The 27,659-nt window shown below is 43.7% G+C and overlaps 1 protein-coding gene across 4 annotated transcripts in view; it reads right to left on the bottom strand.

Moving 5' to 3' along the window:
* The window catches only part of WWC3 (WWC family member 3), a 105,557-nt gene that overhangs the window by 59,919 nt on the left and 17,979 nt on the right, over positions 1-27,659 (bottom strand). For all 4 annotated transcript variants that reach the window (XM_058186917.1, XM_058186916.1, XM_058186914.1 and 1 more), the window contains exon 2: positions 6,514-6,623. In XM_058186917.1, coding sequence (XP_058042900.1) covers positions 6,514-6,623 — 110 coding nt within the window. The remainder of the gene's footprint in view (positions 1-6,513; positions 6,624-27,659) is intronic.

Genomic DNA, 27,659 nt, shown 5'->3' on the forward strand with positions numbered 1-27,659 from the left:
CTTTAGTCTCGACCAATAGAGGGTCCAACACAGCACCAAAAAGTAGCTCCCCTGCGAAGGGAGCCGATGCCAGCCTCCATTTGTGGCGGGCATCCGCCTGCCAATGTCTAAGCCAGAGTAAGCGTCGAATCGTCAAAGCTGAAGCCATGGATTTGAAAACAAAACGTATGGCATGTAAAGTGGCATCCGCCGAAAATTGAGCAGCTGCAATTATCTTATTCAGGTCCTGGTGGATACGAGTATCCTCTGCTGGAAGTTTATCCTGTAATTGTCTGAGCCACAACAAGGTGGACCTATTAAAGAAAGATGCTGAAGAAGCCGACCGGATTGCCCAAGCTGCACCTAGATGAGCTCTCTGCAGGACTTCCTCTGCCCGTCTATCCTCTGGACGAAGGTTCTCTTCAGGCTGGCCCGGAATGGATGAGGAAGATGCCAGAGCTGCAACTGGACCATCTACAGTGGGTGTCTGTAGAGCTGAAGCTAATTTGGGGTCCACATTGAAGAAACGTTTGTCTGCTGAGGAAGGAACCGTAGAAGAACCAGGGGCTGTCCACTGGCATTTGATTACGTCCATGAAAAGTGGGGGTGCTGGAATAGAATCCGGAACTCGGTCAGGTTCAGAAAAAAGAATGTCAGATGCACCCTTGGAGGATGATGCCACAGGTTGATCCGAGGAAGAACTCAATTGAGCCACATTCTTTGCCTTGAAAAGCAAGGACTTAAAAAGACTAGGAGGAAAAAGACCAGTAAATGCCGGCTGGTCAGGTAATAACCCTTCATCTTCAGACAGGTCAGGATCTCCCCTTTCTAATCCCTCCAAAAGAGAGGGATGGCTAGTTACTGAGTGGGTAGGCGAGACTGTACCCAGCTGTGACTGCATTTCCTCCTCTTCAGGATCCTCCTCCTCACTGATAGCCTTGAATGGGACAAGGAAGCCCTCTCAGATATCTGCATGCCCGATAAAAGGGTCCTTTGAATCGTCTGTTCAATGATTGCCTGAATATGTGGCGAAACAGGCAAAGAGGCTCTGCCCCTGACCAACAACGTGGGTTGCAGTAGAAGGAACTATCTGAGAAAACTCCTCAGGAGACTCAATAACTGGTGCATCAACTGTATGAGAAACTGGAGGAAGGGATCCCCCCCATAATGCGTCTGTAGGAATATCCACTGGGCAACATTGTAAGGAAGCTTGACCAGGAGAGGTAGAAATAATACCCTCTCGAATAAGAGACCCAGCAGAAGTACTGGGTTCTGGATTGGCCATTGAAGAAGAGGGTAAATTAGAGACTGCCCTACTACATATTCTCTGTATTGCTTCATCTCTTCTCTGCTCATCCCTCAGAGATGCTTTAGACGACTTACTGCGGCCTGAAGTAGGTGGGGCCTTGGTTTTCTGCTTGGAAACACGACTGCACTTTGCAATAGGGGCCTTGGGAGAGACCCCTCCTGATGGACCTTGCTCCTCCGGCAATGGAGACCCCTGGCGTTCATTGGATTTTGCCAAGGCCTTAGGCATGATGAAATATTAAGTTTCTAGACCTCAATAAGGCCAAAGAATCACTTCTCCTCTTTTTTTTTTTTAAATTCAAAATGGCGGCCGCCAATAGAGAGAGGGAGAAACTGACTATTAAAGTCCGAACTGGAGGAGAACTGCAGCTGAAATAATGAGAGCACAAAGCTCCACGCCCAAATTAGCCCCTAACTCCGCCTAATGTAAACTTCAGGACTAATCTTCACTCCAAATGTGCTCAAAATGGCCGCCCGAGTTTGGATAGGGGAGGGGCGGAGTGAGCACTAAGCTCTAAGCGTCTCCTTCCGCAGCTGCAATAAGGATCCATTTAAACTGTTTTGGGCGGGAAAAATCAGATCGCGCGAAATAGGAGACGGAGGGCTGGGTAAATTGCAGGCTACCCTGTGGGAGCAGAAACCAAACTCCTCAGCGATCAGAATTAAAGCCGGGCGGCAAACTAATCCAAACAATTTCTATACCACCCAGCAAGCCCTCGGCAGTGCTAGAAGCTGCCCCAACGATACCGGGAGTGAATAACTCCACTCATCCAATCCCAGCTGGCTTCAGGGATGCTAAAAACCCCACCAAAAATATCCTGGAACGCCTGCAGCTCAACAGGATTGAAGCAGAAGTAATAATCACTTCTGCAGCCAGCGGAGAAAAAATAAGAAAAATGTTACTCACAAGTATGTATCCTGCAAGTCAGGCAGGGAGAAATCCACAACGCAACCGTCCAGGCTGAACAACTGAATCAAAATCTGGGGTTCCCAGCAGCAAGGGGCGGGACTTTCAGCTTCAACAGACTCAGTTATCCAATCTGAACAGAGGAGCTCCACCCACTCTGACTGCTGTCTCCACCATAACGGAGAATGCGGCAGACATACTTGAAAGCCCTGCTGCCGGCACAGCATTGTTTCTAGTTCCTAGAGAATGCCCTAAATATGGGCAGGAGCCCAGGCTCCACCACAGCTGCAGATTACCAATGGGGCCCCGATCCTGAAGCTACAATGCTGAGCAGGCTCTTTAAGCAAGCTGGGATAACCCCAGACTTGCAAACGCACACTGGCCTCGCCACTAACTTCCAGGTAGTCTTAAGCAAGTCACAGCTGCTGCGGCAAATTGGAGCTCCAAGGAGGGTGGCCGTACAATCGACCAGTGACTCTGTCTCCCAATGGATTACTGGCAAAGGGCCAGTAACTAGCCTCCCAGATCATCCAAATGCCGCTATGTTATCAAAGCAGGCTTATGCGATCCTGAGCTGCCATGGCTTTCTGCACCTCAGAGTATGATCGCTGTCAAGAACTACAGGCCCCTTTCCCCAGCTGCAGAACTTCCACGGACTCACGCCAATGTTACTGGCCTGTTGTAGCTCAGCTGTGAGGCCAAAACTCCTCCGAAGCATGAGGCTAGATCTGGGAGGAACTGCCGGAGTGGCATGGAAGCCTAGGCCCCTCTCCACCACCACAGAGATACCAGGGACCGCACCGATGTTGTGAGGCGCTGAACTGGGCCTCCAAAAGTCAGTTGCAAAGCGTGAATCAGCCAAAAAAAAATGACTGCCAGTGCAGCAAGGAAGCCCCCAGTCCCCTTTCCACAGCCATGGATGTTCAAGGGATGCTCTGATAAAAGGGGCTCCATTGATGGTGAAAATCAGCTGTCCGGCGCGAAATCAAGGCCAACGGTCGCCGGAGCTGCATGGAGGCCTCAGGCCCCTGTCTACCACCGCAGATCTTCAAGGGGTTGCTTCGATGCCAATCAGCTGTAGGACGAAGGATCTAACATGTCAAGCTCACAAACAGGGGCCTGGGGCTCCTTCCTCTAACTGCTCTAAAACCAGGGATTTTGAAAATAACACCAACTATTTTCTCCTCAGAAGCTCTGGGAGCTGAAATAAACATCCTACAGAGCTGAGACTGAGTTGAAAAACTGGAGACCGTTACTAGGGATGCGTGTCCTCAGAATTTCTGGGCCTCTGGTGGCTCAACAGACTAATGCAGTCTGTTATTAACAGCAGCTGCTTGCAATTACTGCAGGTTCAAGTCCCACCAGGCCCAAGGTTGACTCAGCCTTCCATCCTTTATAAGGTAGGTAAAATGAGGACCCAGATTGTCGGGGGCAATAAGTTGACTTTGTATATAATATACAAATGGATGAAGACTATTGCTTGACAATGTAAGCCGCCCTGAGTCTTTGGAGAAGGGCGGGATATAAATGTAAAAAAAAAAAATCAATTCAGTCAATAGAGCTACGAGACTAGAGCAACCATCCTGGACTCTCCCGTCGATATTATGGAGAAACCTACATTTTATCATGTTTTCTAACCCTCATTTATACCAGAACTGGTTAAAGCTTAGCAGTTCCACTGTTCATGTAAGAATTAAACTTGGATGACAAAAAAACATACACTGATAACAAGTTACTTCAATATTTGAAAAACTACTTCCAGTGGTTTTATAAAAATGTTAAAAAGTCACAGTTCTGCAGAACCCCACAGCATAAATATTATAAATATTATAGGAGATAGCAGTACCGTAGATCCCAAGCTCCCAAGTTCCATCTTCTGGAATGAGCATCATAACTATTTTAATACCATATTTCTAAATTACTAAGACAGTAATAAACTGTAACAAAAGCTATTGAGAACTTCAGAAAAATTAATACATTCCTATTTATATATGTTTGTTTATTACATTCATATTATTTCTCAAATTATCAAGGTGAGCAAGTAATCTCTAGAATACAGCCTCAAAATAGATTTAAATGGGTCTACCAAATAAGTGACGGATTAGATCTCATATGCTCACTCACTATTTATTATTTATTTATTTATTTATTTTTTCAAATTTATATACCGCCCTATCTCCCTAAGGACTCAGGGCGGTTCACAGGCAGTTAAAATACATATAAATACAAATTAAAAAACAACAATTAAAAAACTTATTCTATTGCCGAATTTAAAAAACAATATAAATAATAAAAAAACCCTTAAAACCAATAACTTTAAAATCTAATCCAGTCCCGCGCAGATGAATAAGTGCGTTTTAAGCTCGCGACGAAAGGTTCGGAGGTCCGGAAGTTGACGAAGTCCTGGAGGGAGTTCGTTCCAGAGGGTGGGAGCCCCACAGAAGGCCCTTTCCTGGGTGTCGCCAGGCAGCACTGCCTAGCTGGCGGCACCCTGAGGAGTCCCTCTCTGTGAGGCGCCTGGTCGGTGAGAGGTATTTGGTAGCAGTAGGCGGTCCCGTAAATAGCCCGGCCCTATGCCATGGGCGCTTTAAAGATTGTCACCAACACCTTGAAGCGCACCGGAAGGCCACAGGTAGCCAGTGCAGTCTGCGCAGGATAGGTGTAACACGGGAGCCCGAGGCTCCCTCTATCACCAGCGCAGCCGCGTTCTGGACCAACTGAAGCCTCCGGATGCCCCTCAAGGGAGCCCCATGTAGAGAGCATTGCAGTAATCCAGGCGAGGCGTCACGAGGCGTGGTGACCGTGCATAAGGCATCCCGGTCTAGAAAGGGGCGCAACTGGCGCACCAGGCGAACCTGGTGGAAAGCTCTCCTGGAGACGGCCGTCAAATGGTCTTCAAAAGACAACCGTTCATCCAGGAGAACGCCCAGATTGTGCACCCTCTCCATCGGGGCCAGTGATTCGCCCCCAACAGTCAGCCGAGGACTCAGCTGACTGTACCGGGATGCCGGCATCCACAGCCACTCAGTCTTGGAGGGATTGAGCTTGAGCCTGTTTCTCCCCATCCAGACCCGTACGGCTTCCAAACACCGGGACAGCACTTCGATAGCTTCGTTGGGGTGGCCCGGTGTGGAAAAGTACAGCTGGGTGTCATCAGCGTACAGCTGGTACCTCACACCAAAGCCACTGATGATCTCACCCAGCGGCTTCATATAGATGTTGAACAGAAGGGGCGAGAGAATCGACCCCTGCGGCACCCCACAAGTGAGGCGCCTCGGGGCCGACCTCTGCCCCCTCTGACACTTTTGAGTCAGCACACTGAGAGCTCTTTCTCTCTCGACACTGTAAAGTCAAGTCAGCTTCTTAATTAGTAACATTTAAGCAAGAAACTAATGTAGAACTAATGTGCTATAACACACTAGATTCGTAATTTAAAATAGCCAGGTCCACTCTTTTAATTTAGGATTATTTTAACTTGTTAATATCAGCATCTGTTAAGAAGGAATCAAAAGGCTGAATACAAGGCAAATTTAGAAACTGAAGCTTAACAAACCATTTGTTCAGATTATACCATAAAAATTAAGATTAAATTTTCATTGTTTTCAATGTAACACGCAATCATTTTAACATGGTGTGTATGCTGATATTTTTAAGAGAAAAAAAGTGAAGCAATTCCAATTCTTTTAAAGAAAGTTATTGATATCTATAAGTCCTATTCTTTCAGTTTTAATTCTTCATTTTCATCTCTTTCCATTGTCTTTTTTTCTGCTCTTTTCTCTCTCTGCTGCCATTGTCCATCTGTCATTTAACCTAATTCGAAGACAGTATCTTGGACTTTTCTAATAGGGCTACCATCAATGGAAAGACTAAATATTTTTTTAAAAGCAATATTAAATCCAAAATTTGGAGGAAAAAATAATTCATTTTCATCTCTTTCCATTGTCTTTTCTTCCGCTCTTTCCTCTCTCTGTTGCCATTGTGCATCTGTCATTTAATCTAATTCGAAGACAGTATCTTGGATATTTGAGCATGTGCACTAGTACTTATCAAGCTTGCCAATATTATTCAATAGATCTATCTTGAATAAAATAAGTCATGACAGAAATCTTCAAACAAGTTATGCAAAGACAATCCTAAACCCATGAGAATGGTGCATATTTTTTCATATTGCAGGACAGTATCCATAATATCAATAATTTTATAATTTTATTGTATCTTTCTCCCTTGCCCAACTCTGATTTGTCGATGTATAAATGAATATTTAGGATCCAAGTTTGAGTTTATAACTCTATAACTTAAAAACAAAACAGGTTACTCACGATTTATGTGGTCCATGTAATAAACACCAATCTGTTGATCGTAAACAGTTTCCCATCCTAAAGGTAGTTCATCACCAACACAGTCAGCGAAAGTTAATGGCTTGGTAATCCTACAAATATTATAAAACAACAAAAAAAGTTCAAGCATGCTGCATTTAATTATAGTTATAGTTGACTATAATGTAACTTTGATAAATTATGATTAAGGATATGACTTTTTAATGCCAAAACTTTTAACATAGGATACAGAAAATCAATTTCAAGTAGGAACATATTTCTTGTACTGAATTTACTGAAAGGCAAGAATAGCACATTTTATTTACATATATGTACTTTACAATTTACCTAAAATGTCATGTAAGTTATACAAGAAGTCCTACCAGTTTTTCCTAAACAAAAACAGCTGTATTGAAAATAGTTATCAGTCATTCATTCATGTGTGTGTGTGTGTGTGTGTGTGTGTGTGTGTGTGTGTGTGTGTGTATGAAAAAATAAAAAGCATTCAAGAAGTTGGACTTGTTTCCTGCAGAAAATTATTAAAATGCACATCTTTATATCTATGTTAATAATATAGTTCCAGGTATGTTCAAGAAGCTTATTATATAGAACCACAGCCAGGCAGCGCAATTATAACAAAGTTACTGATGAAAGCCTGACTGAGTTGATATTAGCCAATTAAATCCAACCCCTCCTATCCCAAAGAGGTACAAGATGCTTTTTTTATTACTACTCGGGTCTAATTCATCTGAAATTACTCAAGTGGGTCAAATTTTGTATGGCAAATTTTGTATTTTTCTAGATTGGCAAGGATGCTGAAACTAATATAACTCTCTCCTTTTTTCACCTTTGTTTGTTTAACTAGTTACCGGAAAGTAGAAATACTTTGAACTCTTGATTCCTTACAAAAGAATATTTTAGATTGTGTGCTTAAGAACTTTTTAAAATGCAGATTTAGAAAGCTTTCAAATTTCACACATTAAAAGTCCCAAACAACTTCAAACCTAAAATAGCACCTTTATGACTATAGACATGACATTCAAACAGAACTATTACATTTTCAAATATATTAATGGAGGAAACACATGCAGTTTAATGTTAAACATTCAGTATTACATTTAAACTAGAAATTAAAACCTCACTACTGAAATGGCTGCACCAAATATACAAGCATACTCAGATCCATCACCACAGATTTAGAAGGCAACAGTATGTTATTATTATACTCTTATCTTTAGTTCTCATAAATACAAAAAAAGAAACTATAAAGAGTGTATATATTTGTGTTATAAAAATACCCTATTAAACTTTTTGTTTTGAAACAAGGGGAAAGGAAGCAAGGGCAGTCTTTCATAGCATTTGCCTACTACTACTTCAAAGTTTATCTGAAAGCTTACATTTCAAATGGAGAAATGTGATTCAAAACACATGTGGGCAAACATATAGCCCCTGTTGGAAATTCCTTAAAAATGTGTCATTCCGCCATAGCTGCTTCTTAACTACAGGAAAAGTCACAGTTGGTTTAAAGTGTTTCTGACACATGCTACGTTCATGTCTGTGCATGAGCCAAATCACATCTGTCCTTTTGAATCTAAATTGGTAATCTTGGTCTCATCCAATTCCTGATTCCTACTTTCTGTATACTTCTCTCAAGAAACGTATTTTTCAGACTTTCCTAATTTTGCTTTTTTCTTCACAATATTTAAATCTTGCTTTGTTCTTATCACGATCCACATTGTTGGTCCTAGCTACTTTGCTTGTTCGGTTTTCAGTCTGGTTCAATAAGACTTTGATCATTCACTCACCAGTTCTATCTTGTATCTCTGCTCTAATATCTGGCATACTAGAATGCATATTTTAGTTCAATCTCTATATCTTGAACATTAGTTCCATTTCCATGTCTTGAACAATCTGCTGTGTAATCCCAATCATAATATTAATTAACAAATGGAACATTGGCTTACCTGAAGGTTCCTTCTATGTACGCTGCGTGAGAGTCCAAAGCAATGGGTTGTTAACTTCATCTGATTGGCCAGAGACTGAGTTGAATTTGTTTAAACACACCTCCTCTTCCTGTTTAGCTCCAGTTTATTAACGAAGAAGCGGTATTGGAGAAGACGAACTCAACGTGAAAACTGGAAAAAACGGAACAATAACCTCCAGATCCCTGTATATAGACAAAAACAATAAGTGAAAATAGGGAGGGGTTGGACTCTCACGCAGCGTACATAGAAGGAACCTTCAGGTAAGCCAATGTTCCTTCTCCTGTACGCTGCTAAGAGAGTCCAAAGCAATGGGATATACCCAAGCTAAATATCCCTAGGGTGGGAAAGGAAAGATTAGGAAGATTCAGCAACAGGAAGAACTCGCTGCAGGACCCTCCGTCCGAATGAGGCCTCGGCTGAGGCAAATTGGTCCATCTTGTAGTTTTTAATAAATGGCGAAGGAAAGGCCCACGTGGCTGCTCTGCAAATGTCCAAGATAGAGGCCTGGGTGGCCCAGGCAGCTGTGGTGGCCGTGCGGGTGGAGTGTGCAGTGATGCGGCCTGGAAGATGGTGTTTCTGCTGGTCGTAGGCCATGGAAATACAGGCTTTTATCCACCTGCCTATGGTGGATGGGGAGACTTTGGTGCCCAGAGCCCTTGGTTGAAAGGAAACAAATAGGGATTCTGTCTTCCTGAAAGGAGCTGTTCTGTTGAGGTAAATACGCAGGGCCCTTCTTACGTCCAGCGTGTGCCATCGACGCTCCGATGGATGCTTGGGATGAGGACAAAAATCCGGTAAGATGACTTCTTGAGATCTATGAAAGCTTGTGTTTATTTTAGGAAGAAAGGTAGGGTCTAATCGGAGAATGACTCGGTTAGAGTGAAAAATCAATAAGTCCTTCCTGACCGAAAGGGCAGCGATCTCGGAGATCCTGCGGGCTGAGGTTATGGCTATGAGAAAAGCGACTTTAAAGGTTAAGAGCTTGAGACTGGAGGAGCTCAAGGGTTCAAAAGGGGAAGACGTAAGCTTCTGAAGGACAAGGGTTAGGTCCCAGGTAGGGTATCTGTGTACCGGAGGCGGTCGCAGATTGTAAGCTCCCCTCAGAAAACGTCGGATACGGGGGTGTTGAGAAAGTGTGGAGGTCCCGTCACAGAATAAAACAGTGGCAAGAGCTGCAACCTGCCGGCGGATGGTGTTGGTGGCTAAACCCTTGTCCAATCCGTCCTGGAGGAATTGCAGGATATGTCTAATGGAGGCAGAGGTAGGTTCTATTCGATGTCTAAGACACCAGCGATGGAATGATGACCATGTGGCCTCGTAAATACGCGTTGTGGATGGGCGTCTAGAAGCCAGAAGGGTGGAGATGACCCCCATGGAATGCTTTTCTTTCTTTAGTATCTCCCTGTCAAGTGCCAGACGGCTAGTTGGTAACATTGAGGTTCTGGGTGGAGAATGGCTCCTTGGCGTAGGGAAATCTGATCCGGTGGAATTCGCCAAGGTGGATTGATGGACAGGCTCACCAGATCCGCAAACCAACTCCGTCGAGGCCAGTAAGGGGCTATGAGGAGAACTTCTGCCTTCTGTTCCAAGATCTTTCGTATGACCCTTGGCAGAAGGGGAGTCGGGGAAGGCATAAAGAAGGCCCGGGGCCACTGACATCGTAGAGCATCTGTTCCTTCTGCTCCTGGGGTTTGGAACCTGGAGAAGAACCTTGGAAGTTGTTTGTTGGTCGGGCTGGCAAAGAGGTCTACTATGGGTTGCCCGAATTTGATCGTGATTGTGAGAAACAGATCCGGATGCAGTTGCCACTCTGATTGATCGATGGTCGTCCTGCTCAGCCAATCCGCTTGTGTGTTGGCGACTCCGGATATGTGGGCTGCCTTAGTGAGAGAAGATGTTTTTCTGCCCACAGGCCTATGGCTGCAGCCTCTTTCATCAATATGCGGGATCGGGTGCCTCCTTGACGGTTCACATGGGCCGTTGAGGTAGTGTTGTCCGTCAGCAGTAGCACATGATGGTTTGATAGCTGCGCTTGGAAGTACCTGAGAGCTAGATGAGCAGCTCTCATTTCCAACCAGTTGATGTCGTTCTTGAGGTCGTTGGGGGACCAACGACCCTGAGTTACCTGGTCTGATAGGTGGGCACCCCAGCCGTAGAGGCTTGCATCCGTGGTGAGGACGAGACGGCAATGTTCCTGGAATGAGCAGCCCTTTGTCAGGGCTGGAGACAGCCACCACTGTAGAGACTTTCTGACCTTTGGGGGCAGAGGAAGTCTGATATCGGTATGGCTGTTGCCTGTTCTTTGGTGTGGGAGAAGTAGCCATTGTAGGGGTCGTGGTGAAGGCGTGCCCAGGGCACGATCGACAGACAAGAGACCATCTTTCCCAATAACTGTGAGAGCAGTGAAAGTGGAACCCTCTTGAGTGCCTTTACCTTTTTTGTCGTGTCTCTCATGTTGAGGAGACGGTCTCGGGAAAGAAACACCTGGCAGGATCTGGTGTTGATTCTTGCTCCCAGATGGACAATTTCGGTCGTAGGCACTAGATGGCTCTTTGCTTTGTTGACCGAAAAGCCGTGATCCTGTAGGGATTGAATTGTTACCTGTAAGTCCCGTAACGCCTGCTGGGCGGAGGACGACAGAATCAATATATCATCCAGGTAACATTGCATTCTTACTGGAATTGTGCGAAGGTGGGCCGCCACAGCATCCAGAATCTTGGTGAAGGTACGAGGAGCGGAAGATAGACCGAAGGGCAGGGCCCTGTATTGAAAATGGGCTCCGGCATAACTGAACCTGAGAAAGCGTCTGTGGGCTGGTCTGATGGGTACATGTAGATAGGCCTCCTTGAGGTCGATGGATGTTAGATAGTCCCCTCTTCTGATGCTTCCTAAGATTGAATTGAGGGAGTGCATCTTGAATCTGCGATATTTGATGTGAAGGTTCAGTTGCTTCAGGTCTAAGATGGCTCTGGTGCCGCCTGATTTTTTGTCCACTAGGAAAAGAATTGAATAGAAGCCGGTCCCCTGGTGAGGCATGGGAACCGGTTCTATGGCACTGATGGACAATAGGTGTTGAATCTCGTCTTCCATTTGAGCCCTCTTGGTGGGTTCTTTGGGAATCTGGCATTGGATGAATCTCCTCGGAGGATTTGAATTGAATTCGAGGGAGAGACCAAGGGTGATGGTTTGCAGTACCCAGGCATCGGTTGTCGTGCGGGACCAGGTAGGGACGAACTTGGTGAGACGACCGCCGATGGGATCCTGGCCGGGATAGTCATTTGTTCCTGCGATAAGGTCGGAAACCGGATCCACGGTAGGGACGTCTGGTCTGGGATTGCCTGGTCCTGTCACGAAAGGACTGTCTGTCCTGAAACCTGTCAGGGGGAGGTTGGAAGGAACGTTGATAGGCCGGGGATTGGAACCCGGGATCCTGGGTGCGAAAAGGCTGTCTGCGGTAAGGAAGAGAAGGACGTCTATCTGAGCGTCTAGAGGTAGGGAAGGATCTTACGTTTGTCTTTTCCCTCAACTAAAATAGGGTCTAGGGCTTCACCAAAGAGAGATCCACCCTTAAATGGGGCAGCCGCTAACCGCCATTTGGTCTTCATGTCGGCTTGCCATTGTCTGAGCCATAACAGCCTCCTGGAGGTGATGCTGGAGGCAAGGGCTCGGGATGCAAATTTTGCAGAATTAAGGGTGGCATCCAGTGTATTCAGCAGCCGCTATCAATTTATTTATGTCCTGATGTAATCTGGAATCATCCTGAGGAATCCTCTCCTGCATTTGTCTGAGCCATATCAAAGAGGTTCTAGCAAAGAATGAGGCTGCTGTGGCAGATCTGATAGCCCAGGCAGCCGCTTGATGGGTTTTGCAGGTGGAGAGTTCCGCTCTGCAGTCCTCCGTTCGGAGACCTTCTGCTGCATCTGAAGGTATAATGTTGGAGGAAGAAGCCAAGGTGGCAATTGGGGTGTCTACGGTAGGAACCTTGAGGAGGTCCTCAAGATCTTGATCCGTCGTGTACATCTTTTTGTCTGAGCCACTAGGAGTAGGAATGGCACCAGGGTGACCCCATTGACGTTGGATGGTGTCCAAGAAGAGCTTGGGTGAAGGAATTACCCTGGCTCTGAGACTGGTTCAGTAAAGAGGAATTTGTTGGGGTCTGACGGATCTGAAGCTCCCTCAGATTGGCGTAAGGCAACCCCCATGTTGGCCGTAACTTTTGCCTTGTGTAGTAATGTGTAGAAAAGCTCATGGCGAAAAAGGCCGGTGGGAGCAGGTTTGTCTGGGGCAGACTCTTCGTCTTCAGACAGATTATACTCTGCTATGTCTTCCTCCCCCAAAAAGGAGTCCTCACTATGGTGTGAAGGGGTTGGAGAGCGTGTGCGCAGCGCGCATAGTCTGGGTGGGTGGCTATCAGAATGGGGTCTTTGGTCAGAGCTGCCCGAAGGAGATGGAGCTGGGAAACCTCTCTGAGTGAAGGCATTGTCAATGCCTTGAGAAATGGTTTGCATGATAAGATGACGTATATCCTGAGAAATGGCAGGATTACTGTCCTCTCTGTGGGAGACTCCCGCTGCTGTGGGAGTGAAGGTGGCAGAAGGTGCCTGATGTGGGGCTCAGGCATGGCTCTAGAAGAATCTCCAAAACTGTACAAATTGTTTCCTGGTTTCTCCTGAACCACTAGGGATAGTGGGAGACCATCCAGGCTGATTTAATAGAGGAGAATCTTCAGTTAGTGGAACAGAAGTTTCCTGCCTTCCTCTGCTAATCTTTGTTTTGCTTTATCAAATTGCCTATCCAAGGCCCGTTGTCTTCTGAGGCATCTCTCTGCAGCAGCAGAGGTTTGGAGAAGTAGAAGACTTAGATTTGGTGGCAGAAGCCCTTGATTTGGATCTGTTCTTGTGAGGGGGAGGAGCCACGCTAGTAAGGTGTCCTTGGGAGGGCGAGGCAGAAGCCCGGGAAGGAGATCTGCTGCGATCCGCCATCTTGGAAATGAGGCCTAGTGGTCATCAGAGGCCTTGGAATATATGCCCAAATAATATAGTGGCCCTGATCTGAGAATCCTGGAGTAAGATCAAATAATAAGGGCCAGTTAGCACCAAGCTGACACCACTGCCGGATTCAAAGCATTCAAAGGCTGCATGGGGGGTTGCTTTGGGAGGGGGTCCCCAAATGGCGTGAAGCAGGCACCACTGCTCCTATAGCGCCCTTTTTACTGCAGCGTTGGCAGGGGGAACTAGCCTCCGACACCACGGATCTTTTCTCCACCCCTGCAGGCGCGAAGCCGACACCACGGCTTCTCCTGCGCTCCGCTGGCCTCCACTTACAGTTTGGTGAGGTCCAGCGATGTCCGTTCCTCAAACCGGCGATTCTACGAGGCTTGAGAGGCTTGGAATGTGAAAAAAATGGCCGCCGGCCTTCAGGCGGCTCAGCTGAGCGGCGCTGGGCTGCGTGCGAAGCACGAGCCTCTTTCCTTGCCGCTCCGGCTCCCAGCAGTCAAGAAAAAACAATTGGGCACTTTAAAACTTTTTTTAAGAATTTTTCCTAATTTATTGAAGTCCTATGAGCTGATAAAAGAGTCAAAAGCAATGGAGCTAAAGGAGGTAGTCTCTCTATGGCCGACTGAGTTAATAAACTGAGCTAAACAGGAAGAGGAGGTGTGTTTAAACAAATTCAACTCAGACTCTGGCCAATCAGATGAAGTTAACAACCCATTGCTTTGGACTCTCTTAGCAGCGTACAGGAGAAAAAAAGAATCTATATATTACATCTGTAGGATAAACCATCTTGCAGGCACTCCCTGTAAAATCCTTTAGATACAAGACACAACTCAGGAAGCAATATTTCCAGTCACTCATACAGCTACCCAAAAAAAAGTGAAACTCCTTGCTGACAACTGGTGTGTGTATGTGTGTGTATTCATATTCATATACATACATACATACATACATACATACATACATACATACATATATACATACACACACACATCAATTGTCAACATATACACACACGAGGAGAAAATGTGACTACTGCATCCTATATACACCATTAGCAGCAAACACAGAAATTCATATACATTTTCAGCATCCTTCTTAATTAAAATGCTATCTATAGAATTTATTTCATGTTCTAAAAGAGAAAATGCCTTAACTATTTTAAACTTGGAGGATATTACAATTTAGCATACTTTTTACATAGAAGACCAACTGCACCAGCTAACAAAACATTTACAACTTTCTTGATGTGGACAAAATCAGAAGAATATGCTGTTTGCTAAAATGATTTTGAAAAATCACTTTTAAACAAAGATTTGATTAGGAAGTTTTAAAGAACCAGAGTAAAACTGACAACTTATCAAAATTATGACTTGGTAAAGCAAATAAAGCAACAACTGGGCACATCTTCAATATGTTCTTTCGTGAACACAAATACAAATATATAAGATTTACTTAAATCCAATCGAAACAGACCATTAAACTAGACTGCTAATTCATAAAGACAAAAGTATTATAGAATAGAAAAAAAAGTATAATTTAGTAATATTCAATATTCAGTATATTTAAATATGTAATAAAGGAATAAATGCCCAAACCTTAATACTATATCTTTTTATCTTTGTGGTTGCATCTTTCACAGAGTTGTGCATAAACAAAAACCATACTAGATTTTAAACTTTATATTTACTAATCTCACAATTCTGAAACTATGAATATTCTATATTAAATTTTGAAAGTAATCATAAAATGAAACATGGATAAAGAATTTAAGTTTTCTCACAAAGTTCAGAAAAAAAAGACTTCTTACTATTCCCTCAGAACTATTGAAGAATAACGCAGAGTGAGTTCAATCTTGTCATTGCTCTTTACCTATACTGACATCACTAGATGTGTCTCCAATTTTTAAAAAGGGAAAGAGAGATGACCTTACTAACTACAGTCCGATCAGTCTGCTTAATATAATCAGCAAACTTAATGCTAAGAACCTCTAAAATAATCATAAGGATTGGCTGAATCAGGGAAAATTAAAAGCAGAAGAGCAGGTCAGTTTTAGAGAAGGTAGAGGCACCACTGAAGCATGTTTGGCCCTACAGCACTTGATCAGAAAATATTCAAACAGCAATGTGATGTCATTGTATGCTACCTTCATAGATCTTAAGGCATCCTTGTATTCTGTATTCAAAACCAAAGTAAGGGAAAATCTGGAAGCAAAATCAATCAACTTTAGGCTTCCCCACTCAATTCATGCTCCACACACTAATATGATTTTTAAGCTCAGATGCAATATGCGAGGGTTTCTTTTGAAGTCAGTTAAACTTGAAATGAGATAAAACAGCAATGTATTTTATCCCGCCCTTTCAATTTTTATATCAATGATATGGTGAGATATCTAAACAATCTAAATTTCCAACTCTCTAAATTAGGCGATCACAGCATTGCCCTGATTTTCTTTGTAGATAACACTGTGGATCTTTCCAGAACACCAAGAGGCTTCAAAAGAGCTCTGAGAACTTTGGTCTGATACTGCAGCAATGATAATATGGAAATCAGAAAACCAAGATTATGGCTCCTGTTAAAAAGTCAAAGCTCCACTTATGGAGCATTAATGGCCATAAAATAGAACAAGTGATTAGCTCTGATTATTTAGGACCGTGATGGCGAGCTTATGGCACATGTCATGGGCCAACTGATTTTCGGGCCTTCTGGGCTCACCCAAAGTAGGGAAACAGGCTGTTTTCTGCCTCCAGAGGGCCTCGGGGGTGGTGAGAAAGGCCCGATTTTTGCTGTCCCCAGCCTCCAGAGCCTTTCTAGGAGTCTGGGGAGGGCGAAAACTGCATTCCCCCCCCCCGAGGCCATCTGGAGGCCAGAAATGGCCTGTTTGCAAACTTCCAGTGGGCCGTTTTTTGCTGTCCCCAGCCTCCAGAGCCTTTCTAGGAATCTGGGGAGGGCGAAAATGGCCTTCCCCATCCCCCGGAGGCTGAAAAAAGCCCATTTGCCAACTTCCGGAAGTCGGCAAATGGGCCGTTTCTGGCCTATGGAGGGCCTCCAGGGTGGGAAGCTGTTTTCCCCCTCCCCAGAAAGGCTCTGGAGCCAGTGAGAGAGAAAAATGGGTCTATCAGGGTATCGCGTGCCAGGAGCATGGGAAGTGTGAGGGGATTGCGTGCACATGCATGGGGTGCATAGAATTATGTGTGTGAGCACATGCACAACCCCCCCCCCAACCTCCCCTCCTGGAACGCAATGGCAAAAAGGTTAGCCATCACTAATTTATGAGCAGCCATGCATGCTACTGGCTTGAGGAAAGCCCACTGTGAATATACTGCTGTTAGAATAGAATAGAATTTTATTGGCCAAGTGTGATTGGACACACAAGGAATTTGTCTTGGTGCATATGCTCTCAGTGTACATAAAAGAAAAGATACGTTCATCAAGGTACAACATTTACAACACAATTAATGGTCAATATATCAATATAAATCATAAGGATTGCCAGCAACAAGTTATAGTCATACAATCATAAGTGGAAAGAGATTGGTGATGGGAACTATGAGACGATTAATAGTAGTGCAGATTCAGTAAATAGTCTGACAGTGTTGATGGAATTATTTGTTTAACAGAGTGATGGCCTTCGGGGAAAAACTGTTCTTGTGTCTAGTTGTTCTGGTGTGCAGTGCTCTATAGCGTCGTTTTGAGGGTAGGAGTTGAAACAGTTTATGTCCAGGATGCGAGGGATCTGCAAATATTCTCACGGCCCTCTTCTTGATTCGTGCAGTATACAGGTCCTCAATGGAAGGCAGGTTGGTAGCAATTATTTTTTTCTGCATGCCATCCTTAAATTTTTCCAGTCCAAGGGAGGATATTACATTCCAACTGTACTTAAGCTCTTTCAGGCTAAGCCACTAGCCTTATTAGATTCTGGTTGGCCCTCAGCTTCGTGTTTCACTTCTCTGGAGAGGGTACAATCCAAATTTATCAGAGCCAATCTTGAGATATCACACTGGGTCTCAAATGCACATTTGAGTCTTAAAACACAAATGTACTTCTCTAATTGGAGGCAAGTATGATATAACTTGACTCCTGAGTGTCTAACTTTTATAGAACTTTGGTTAAAACTCAACTTCTATCCTCAAAGCTTAAAACCATTCAGGACAATTTTCAATCCACATGGGTCAAGGCTGCTGAATCTAATATTTTAAGTCTCAATTACTTTCCCTCTTCCGATCTTAAGATGGAATATGATTAGGCAAAACAAACCCTGAAGCAAAGGTTAAAGGATACAGAGAGGCAAATAAATTAGGGAAGACTCTAGCTTTCCTGACACCAGTACTCAACAGATATACTACATTGCTGCCAGCTATACCTGATACAATTAAAAACACACAGCCATCGGTAAGCTTTCGCTCTTGCCCAATGCCATCTCTAACCTCTGCAGTAGTGGACAGTAAATATTTTTAAAAATACCATTGGCTGAAACATTCTGCTTCTGTGATTCTGGAAGGTGGACACTATAGAACATGTTCTTCCTTTCTTCTAATGATTATAGCTTTATTGGTCATATCAAAACACATATCACCAATAAAATCCTATACAAACAATTTAAAATAAGAGAAGGGTAAAATACAATAGTTATAGGATAAGATACAATATAATTTAATACATAAATAGAATAAAACGACATAAAATTATATTTCAGTGTCACCCTTACAATCTACTCCGATCAGTCCCACGTATGTAGATCTCAACCAAACCATTTTGTTTAAATTCTGTGCTGTGTTAAATGTTATTTTCACATTCTGGCTGCACATAAAGTAAGTTGTTTTGATATGGGGATCCCAATGGGTCATTCATTTGGTATATAGACCAAGGTACCTGTCTCTCACCCACTTATACAACCAACAATCAAATAGGATGTGAGCCAGGTCTTCTATCTCTGCTGCTCCCCAAATGCATTGTAGGGTATAGAATGGAATCTTCCATATCTGACCATTGTGTCAAGCTGTTTGAATCTCGATCATGTAAATATCTCACTAAGATGTTTTGGCAGTTGTAACTTCAAATAGTTATCTACTTGAAAAGTATGTTTGTATTTGCTCAACCATTTTTTTTATTTTTTTTTATTTGCATTTATATCCCGCCCTTCTCCAAAGACTCAGAGCGGATTACACTATGTCAAGCAATAGTCTTCATCCATTTGTATATTATATACAAAATCAACTTATTGCCCCCAACAATTCTGGGTCCTCATTTTACCTACCTTATAAAGGATGGAAGGCTGAGTCAACCTTGGGCCTGGTGGGACTAGAACCTGCAGTAATTGCAGGCAGCTGCTGTTAATAACAGACTGTCTTACCAGTCTGAGCCACAGAGGCTTTATTTATTTATTTATTTATTTATTTATTTATTTATTTTCAGTGAAACACACAATAATATTTATAAAAACTATTTACCAGTCACAAATTTTAGATGTGCTTCATTAAGAACAATTAGATTAATAAATGATGTTTCTTAAACATTTAGATCTGAATATTCCTAAGAACCACTGAGATAATAGGATCCATTTAAATATGACTCACCAGGATTAAACCCATTATCTACAACAACCAAACATGCATACTCTGTGCATTATAATAACTATCTGTACTTAAGCAAACTGAAATTTGTATATTAAATCAGACTTCTGCAAAATAAATACACTTCGAATGTCAATATTTTAAAAATAATTTTAATTTCTGCTAATCAGCAAAAAAAACTAAAACCTCTCATTTACCTATCCTTAGGAAACATTGCACTATAGACCTTCTTTTATGTCTTCCCACTAAAGTCCTGCAACTCTAAAAAACATGTCTGGATATTCACCCAATTTTCTGAATTTGAGTTGCACTGCAAAGTACACTAAATGAATCCCATTCTACTAATGAAAATACATAGCTGAGTAAAATATATTTATCAATAATCTCTGGAAACTTTGTTAAAGGAATTGTAGATAAAATAATGAAGGGTATTATTTTAAAGCTCAGGTAATCACAAATAATTTACTGCAATATACTGTAGCACTTTTTTTATTTTAAAACGCACACAAAAGCTTTTTTTTATAATGCTGATTTACTGCTACTGCATTGCAATAGTTCATCCATACAAGTCCGCCTCTTTATGCCTTCAAAAATGGAGGTACTACTAAAATATGGGTGGCAAAATATTTTAAAATTGAATACTTCCACTGAAACAGGTATTTCAACTCAAGCCAAGTTCTGTTTAATTCAAAATGGGTTGATTCTATTGTTTACAAGTGTTTCAAGCTCAAAATGTAATTACAAAATAATTGAAACAATTCAGTTCAAATATGAAACAGCTGCTTTGAAACCAAAATAACTTTCTAACTCAAAGCAAGGTGTTTACAATTAAAAATAAATTCAAAATGTTTTATATTTCACTATTTTAAGCATATCTTCCCAATTAAAAACAGCAAAAACTGAAATTTTCAGAACAAGTTTAACAAGTTTAACAAGTCTTCTGATTCACATGTGACATGCTAACACTGCTGTACACGAGTATCTCCATCATAAAAAACATTCTAATTTCTTTCAATATGACAAAATTCTAAATTCTCTGCCATTTCTATATCAATTGGGTTCCTTCAAAAAATGATTAAAAGTCATCACTTTAACTCTTGATGTAAAAATCATCAAGTAGTCATTTATGATTAACATCTTAATTTTCAAAGGTAGAAGATTTCAGACAATTTCATAGAATTCAGCATTTCCCACAACTAGCAGTTCCATTCTCCCCACCAATCCAAGCACTATTAAGTTAAAAATAGACATTTCCATTTCCCTTATTATTTCCTCTGTAGTTTCTAAGCTCTTAGAGTGTTTATTTAATATATCAACTTCCGATGTTTGTATTTTTGAAGGATCAGAATGAAAAACAGAAACCTTTATGCTTTGAAATCAGCTCTTTCTGAAGTATGAATTATGGTTTGAATGGCACTTTTGTACAACAATTAGCAGCACTGCACCTAAATAGAACGTTCGCTTACCTTGAACATTCATTCTATGTGCGCTGCATGAGAGCCCAAGCAATAGGTGTTAACTTCATCTGATTGGCCAGAGACTAAGTTGAAATTTGTTTAACCACTCCTTCTTCCTGTTGAGCTCCAGTTTGTTAACGAGTCTGGATCTGGAGAAGGCATAAACCTGTAAAGAAACACAATCCGTCCTGGATCTTGGAAATCCCACCACCACCACCCGCCAGATAGGGAGGGGTTGGACTCTCATACAGTGCACATATAATGAAAGTTCAAGGCAAGCCAACGTTCTTTCTCCTATGTACTGCTTAGAGAGTCTAAGCAATGGGATATACCCAAGCTAAATATCCCTAGAGTGGGAAACAGATGTGTCCAGGGCCCCTTCAACTGGGAGGACTTGTTGCAGGACCCTTCAGCCAAAGGCCACCTCTGCCAATGCAAATTTGTCCAGATTCTAGTTGTGTATAAATGGTGAAGGAGAAGTCCCGGTGGCCACCCTGCAAATTTCAAGGATAGAAGCCTGGGTGGCTCAAGCCACCATGGTGGCCGCACTCTGGGTTGAATGGGCCATAATGGAGCCAGGCTGAGGCTAAGCCTGATGTTTCTATGCCATGGAAATGCAGACCTTGAGCCAGCGGCTGACAGTACATGGTGTTACCTTCCTTTCCAGGGACCTGGGCTGGAATGAGAAAATAACAATTCCGTCTTCCTGAACAGTGCCATCCTGTCGATGTATAGATACAGGGCCCTGCGGACATCTAATGAGTGCCACCATCTCTCTCTCGGATGTTTGGGTTTGGGACAAAAATCAGGTAATATGACTTCCTGGGCCCTGTGATCTTTGATAGAAACGTCAGATCAAGGTGAAGAACAACTCAATCCAAATGAAAATTGCATAAGTCCTTTCTCACAGAGAAGGCTGCCATCTCCAAAATCAGTCGAGTGGACATTATGGCTATAAGAAAAGCAACCTTGAAGGTCAGAAGCTTGAGACTGGCGGAATCCAAAGGCTCAAACGATGAGGTGGTTAGTGCCTGCAAAACAAGGCATAAATCCCAAGAGGGATACCTATGGATTGGAGGGGACGTAGGTTGGAGGCCCCTTTTAGGAAACTACAAACCCAAGGATGTTGAGAAAGGGTTGCAGCCCCTTCGAAGGATATAATTAGTCGCCAAGGCAGCTACCTGCCTGTGGAATGTATTTGTGGCTAGTCCCATGTCTAAACTATCCTACAGAAAGTCCAAGACAGGAGGAACAGATGCAGATGTTGGTGGTAGTCCCTTCCTGGAGCACCAGGTACAAAAGGAAGACCATGTGGCATTATATATGTGGGTTGTTGAAGGACGTCATGAAGCTAGGATGGTAGTGATGACCTTTCAAGAAAATTAGTGCCTTCTTAGGATCTCCCTTTCAAGTGCCAGATGGCCAAATGGAACCACTGAGGCTCTGAATGTAAAATGGCCTCCTGGCAAAGGGAGAGCCTGTCTGGAGGAATTCTCCAAGGATGATAGATGGAGAGACTCACGAGATCCATGAACCAGGTCCGTCGTGGCCAATAAGAAGACGAGAATTTCTGCACTCTCCTCCAGGATCTTTCGGATGACCCTCGGAATCAGAGGGGTCGGCGGAAAGGCATATAAGAGGCATGGAGGCCACTGGTACTAAAGGGTGTTGGTTCCTTTGGACCCAGTTGCCTAGGAATCTGGTGTAAAAAGAGGACGTTGCGTGTTTGTTGGACTGGCAAAGAGGTCTACCTGGGGTTGACCGAATCTGGATGTCAGTTGGAGAAATGTAGTTGCCACTCTGATTGATAGATGGTTTTCCTGCTCAGCCAGTCTGCTTGAGTGTTGGAAATCCCAGAGATGTGCTCTGCCTGCAGGGAGATTGGATGCCTCTCTGCCCATAAACCTATTCTCCTTGCTTCTTGCATCACAATCCTGGATCAAATACCTCCGACAGTTCACGTGTGCCTTGGTTGTAACGTTGTCCGTCAGGAACAACATGTGGAGGCCCTCCAATTGGGGTTGAAAGTGACAGAATGCCAGATGCGCAGCCCTCAATTCCAACCAACTGATGTCATTTAGGAGATCCCTTGGCGACCAACGTCCTTGAATCATCTGAGCTAGCAGATGAGCTCCCCATTTGAAGAGGTTGGTGTCCGTGGTTAGAACTAGATGGTTGGGTTCTTTGAAGAAACAAAGTACCTCCAGAGGAACTTTGATCCTTGTATGGAGTTGCTGAGGCTGGCTCTTTGGCTTGGTAACAGGAACTACTGAAGGGCCCAAGAATGTAATTTTGCCCAAGGCATGATTGCCAGGCAGGATATCATTTTGCCTAACAATTGGGACAATAGCACTAGTTTGAGGGTTTGCACCTGTTTCACTGTGGCCCGAATGCTGGACAGGCGTTCTCGGGAAAGAAAGACCTGGCAGGCCTGAGTGTTGATCCTTGCACCTAGATAGACTAGGTTGGTGGATGGAATCAAATGGCTCTTCTCCAAGTTCATGGAAAATCCATGATCTTGGAGGGTTTGTATTGTTACCTGGAGATCTCGCTGTTGAAGAGAGGATGACTGAATTAATATATTGTCCAGATAACATTGTATTCTGATGGGTGTCACTCGCAAGTGAGCTGCCACCACATCCAAAAGCTTTGTAAATGTCCAGGACGTGGATGAAAGCCTGAAGAGTAGAGCCTTGTATTGGAAATGGTTCCCCACATAGCAGAATCTGAGGAACCTCCTGTGAGATGCTCTGATGGGAATGTGGAGGTAAGCTTCCTGAAGATCTATCGATGTTAAGAGATCTCCCTGTCTGATGCAACCCAGAATAGTATGCAGGGATTGCATTTTGAAACATCTTTACTTTATGTGTACATTCAGCTTCTTCAGATCAAGGATGGTGTTGTGTCTCGTCCGATCTCACCACAGCCGGGGCCTTCTTATCTGCTTCCGAACACGGAGGAATGTCCTAGTATGCCTCCCGGCCCCAGCCCTGGCTCCATGCCCAGACAAGCTGAAGAGGAGGAAGTATCTCCAGCCCCCAGCTCTGGCTCCATGCCCAGGCAAACGGAGCAACTAGACCCCTCCCCCTCCTCCACAGCATGTGAGCCTGAGGGAGGTCAATTGCCAACAGCTGCAGACTGGAGTGACCCTCGCGTCAGAAGACTTGATAGACGGAGGCAACAGAAGGAAGGGAGGGGCAGGCCTGGATAAGTGCTGAGTCATGGAGCCACACCCCATGGCCTATATAAAGGACCTGCTTTCTGGCATTCTCTGAGTCAGGCAAAGTCTAAACATATCTTGCTGAAGTCACTTTCTGGTCTCCTGCCTGTCTTGAGGACTTTGCTAGGACTTTGGCAGAGCTGCAGAGGCACGCCTGATTCGGATTTCCCTGACCCGGCCGTCAGCGGAGGAGTGGGACACAACAGATGGCTCTGCTTCCTCCCAATTTCTTCTGCACCAAGAAGAGAATTGAATAGAAGCCAGAACCCTGATGAAGAGGTGGTACTGGTTCGATGGCCTGGATGGGTAGCAGATGCTGAATTTTGACCTCCATCAGAGCTCTTTTGGTGCAGTCCCTTGACAGTGAGCATTGCACGAACCGCTGTGGGGGTTCAGAATTGAATTCTAGGGTGAGTCCTAGTGTCACCATTTGCAGAGTCCAGACATCGGTGGTAGTGCTTTACCATTGGTTGACAAATATGGTAAGCCAACCTCTGATGGGGCTCAAGTCTGAACAGTATCTTTGAGTGTCAGTACGGCCGGAATCCAGTCCCCCGAATGGTTTTGCCTGCTACAGTTACAAAATGTCTGCCTGTCCTGTGTTCTGTCTGTGGGCTGCTAAAAGATCCTTTGATAGGCCAGGCCTGAAAACCTGATATCTTGCGAACGAAAGGACTGCCTACAATATGAAAATTCTGGCTTGTGATCAGTCCTTTTGTAGACGTGAGGAAGGACCTTCCTCTTGTCCCTTCCTTCCACTAATATTGGGTCCAAGGCCTCCCCAAAGAGGGAACCACCCTTAAATGGAGCAGATGCCAACCGCCACTTAAGTCTCATGTCAGCTTGCCAATGTCATAACCGTAATAGTCGTTGAGATGTAATATTGGAAGCTAGGGCCCCTGAGGCAAATTTTGCCGAATTGAGGGTTGCATCTGCGGAAAACTCGGCTGCTGCGATCAGTTTCTTTATGTCCTGATGCAAGCGAGTGTCTTCCGGGGAAGCATGGGCCTGTATTTCTCATAGCCAAATTAAGGACATCCTTGTGAAAAAGGACACCGCTGTGGCAGATCGAATGGCCCATGCAGCTGCTTGATAGGTCTTGCGAGATGAGAGCTCCGCCCTCCTGTGCTCTGCCTTTAGACCTTCAGCCGAATCAGAGGGAAGTAAGTTAGAAGTGGCTAAACTCGCCATAGAAACATTGACAGATGGAAGTGCTAGGAGTTCTTCAAGCTGTTGTTCCACAGTATACATTTTTCTGTCCATGCCACTAGGAGCAGACACAGACCCGTGTTGGGTCCACTGCCTTTGTATAATGTCAACAAAGAGCATGGGTGATGGAATGGCTTCCTGCTCTGTGACTGCTTCAGTAAACAGAAATTTGATGGGATCATGAGGGTCCCTCAGATTGCCCCATGGGAGCCCCCATGTTGGTCGTTTTTTTAGCCTTATTTATTTATTTTATTTATTTTTATTTTATTCAATTTCTATACCGCCCTTCTCCCGAAGGACTCAGGGCGGTGTACAGCCAAGTAAAAAATCACAATATCAATATTAAAAGAAATTAAAACAAGCATATTATAAAATGGCCAAATTTAAAACAAATTAAAATATTAAAATATAAATAACCCAATAAAATTTTAACCCAATAAAATTTTAACCCAATAAGGGTTTAAATAGGTCACGCCAGAAAAGCCCAGTGGTAGCAGGTTGATCAGGGATGTCTCCCTCATCCTCTGAAAGATTGTACTCTGCTATATCTTCCTCATCTATCAATGATAAGTCACTGTGATGTGAAGGAGAAGGAGATTGGAATTCCTGTAAATATTCACTGTCTAGGTGCCCCCTACGATGGGAAACCCGTTGATCAGGTTCTGCCTCTGGCAATGGTGCCACTATACCTCTTTGTGTGAGGGCTGCATTAATGCCTCTGGAAATAGTCTGTGCAATTATGTCACACATTTCCTGTGATATAAAGGGTAGATGCTCCTCATCCTGGCGGAGCCCCTCCATGGTAGGAGTAAAGATGGCAGATGGGCAAGGATGTTTGTGGCAATGGGAGGAACCCGGTGCCTGGTCATTCCCTTCCAAGGAAGAATTCATGGTCATGGCCTGAACTTCCTGTCCTTCCATTGAGATGTTGGGAGACTAGTCTGTTGGATTGGATTGATGGAGCTGAGCCACAGTCTCTGTCTATGGGGGACTGGTCAATCCTTTGCTAGATGCTGAACTAGTAGTATACGTGCAGGCCTCAACCATTTTCAGTGCTTTGGCAAAGTGCTTCTCTAAAGCACCTTGCCGCCTCATAGCATCCTTATCTGCAGCAGATAAGGAGGATGTAGAAGCAGAGCACTTCGGCTTGATGGAAGGACCCCTTGTCTGTCGTCTCCCTCTTTTAGGCACCAGAGCTTCCATATATGGGGAGGAAGTAGAGGCATGGGAAGGAGAACAGCTGCGATCCGCCATTTTACGATAGTAAAGGCTCAGTAATCTGGAATTGCTGTGAGGCTTGAGAAACAAAAACTCCCGTATAATTTCTAGGTAAGAATAACAATCCCCAAATGTAAGGAAGGCTTGAGATTTACAACAGCACCAAGCCGACACCACAGCTTGTCAGCACCTACAAACTGCAGGGGGGCAATTCAAAATGGCATGAAGCTGGCACCACGGCTTCCTAGTCGCCAATGACTCTGCAGTAGCCTCAGGGAAAGAATCGCTTTTCCGGCACAACGGAGCAACCGTTCAATTCCCAACCACCGCGAAGCCGACACCACAGCTTCTCCTGCACTCCTCTGCTGCCAAAATTTAAAATCTGATGTTCTCCTTGCCACTGTGGCAAAGATGGGAGGCTCCATGTGGTGCACTGGCCAGCTGGAGCTGAAAATACTATTGCCACTCAGAGAGGCTCAGCTGAGGAACGCCCAGACAGGCGCAAGATAATAAAGGGCTGTCACCACGGCAGGATTGCTTTGCAGTTAATTTTGGTTTTCTTGTAAGATTTCTGGTAGAAAAGCGCTAATTAAGGAATCCAAGCAATAGAGTTAAATCAGATAGGTCTCTCTAGGCTGACTGAGTTAACTGGAGCTCAACAGGAAAAAGGAGGAGTGGTTAAACAAATTTCAACTCAGTCTCTTGGCAATCAGATGAAGTTAACACCCATTGCTTGGAGTCTCTAAGCAAGTGCACAAGAGAAGTCTATATTCAATGACATCCAATAATTATTTTTGTATATATCTCTTTACAATCTAGCGTAGAAATAGTAAATTCTTGTGATACTCATATAATACAACAGGAATTAGTTATGGAATCTTTTAATGTACTAATAAGAGAGAAATGTCTATGGAAATTCTCAATCATCCAGGTCATCGTTGTCCCAAAGGTGCTTTTCAAAAAGCAATTTTGCCTCTCTGCAATAAAGATTTTAATCTAATTGAGTTTCTGAGTGTAGATGATCACTGATTTAAGAGTTAGGTGTTTGGACACCAGTAATTTACTACTGAACTCTCATCTGGAAGATTGCCTGCTCAAACTCAATTTTGGATTTTTATTTTTGAATTTTTCTCAATCAACACAACAATTCTTAAAAGAAAGTGGTTGAGAATTACAATACAAAGATAGCTTGATCACACTTTCAAGACCTTTGGCAGAGTCAGATTGGGATTGATACATCCATTGTAGGGTCTTTGATCTCTCATACCTCATACCATCAATCAGGTATCTTTCTGGCTATTCATATGAGGGGAATAAATTACCAGTAGAGGTCTTTAGGAATCTTCACCTGCCTACCTCAAATATTAACATGATATGAGCTAGGAGTGTCATGCCAGCTCAGATATCACTTAGATTAACAAGGTCTGTGTTAGATGTTGGACAACCAAGACAATATGATATATGGGCTACTAGAACAAACCATACTTGGACAA

This window comes from Ahaetulla prasina, chromosome 5, assembly GCF_028640845.1.
Source record: "Ahaetulla prasina isolate Xishuangbanna chromosome 5, ASM2864084v1, whole genome shotgun sequence".
NCBI classification, from domain to species: domain Eukaryota; kingdom Metazoa; phylum Chordata; class Lepidosauria; order Squamata; family Colubridae; genus Ahaetulla; species Ahaetulla prasina.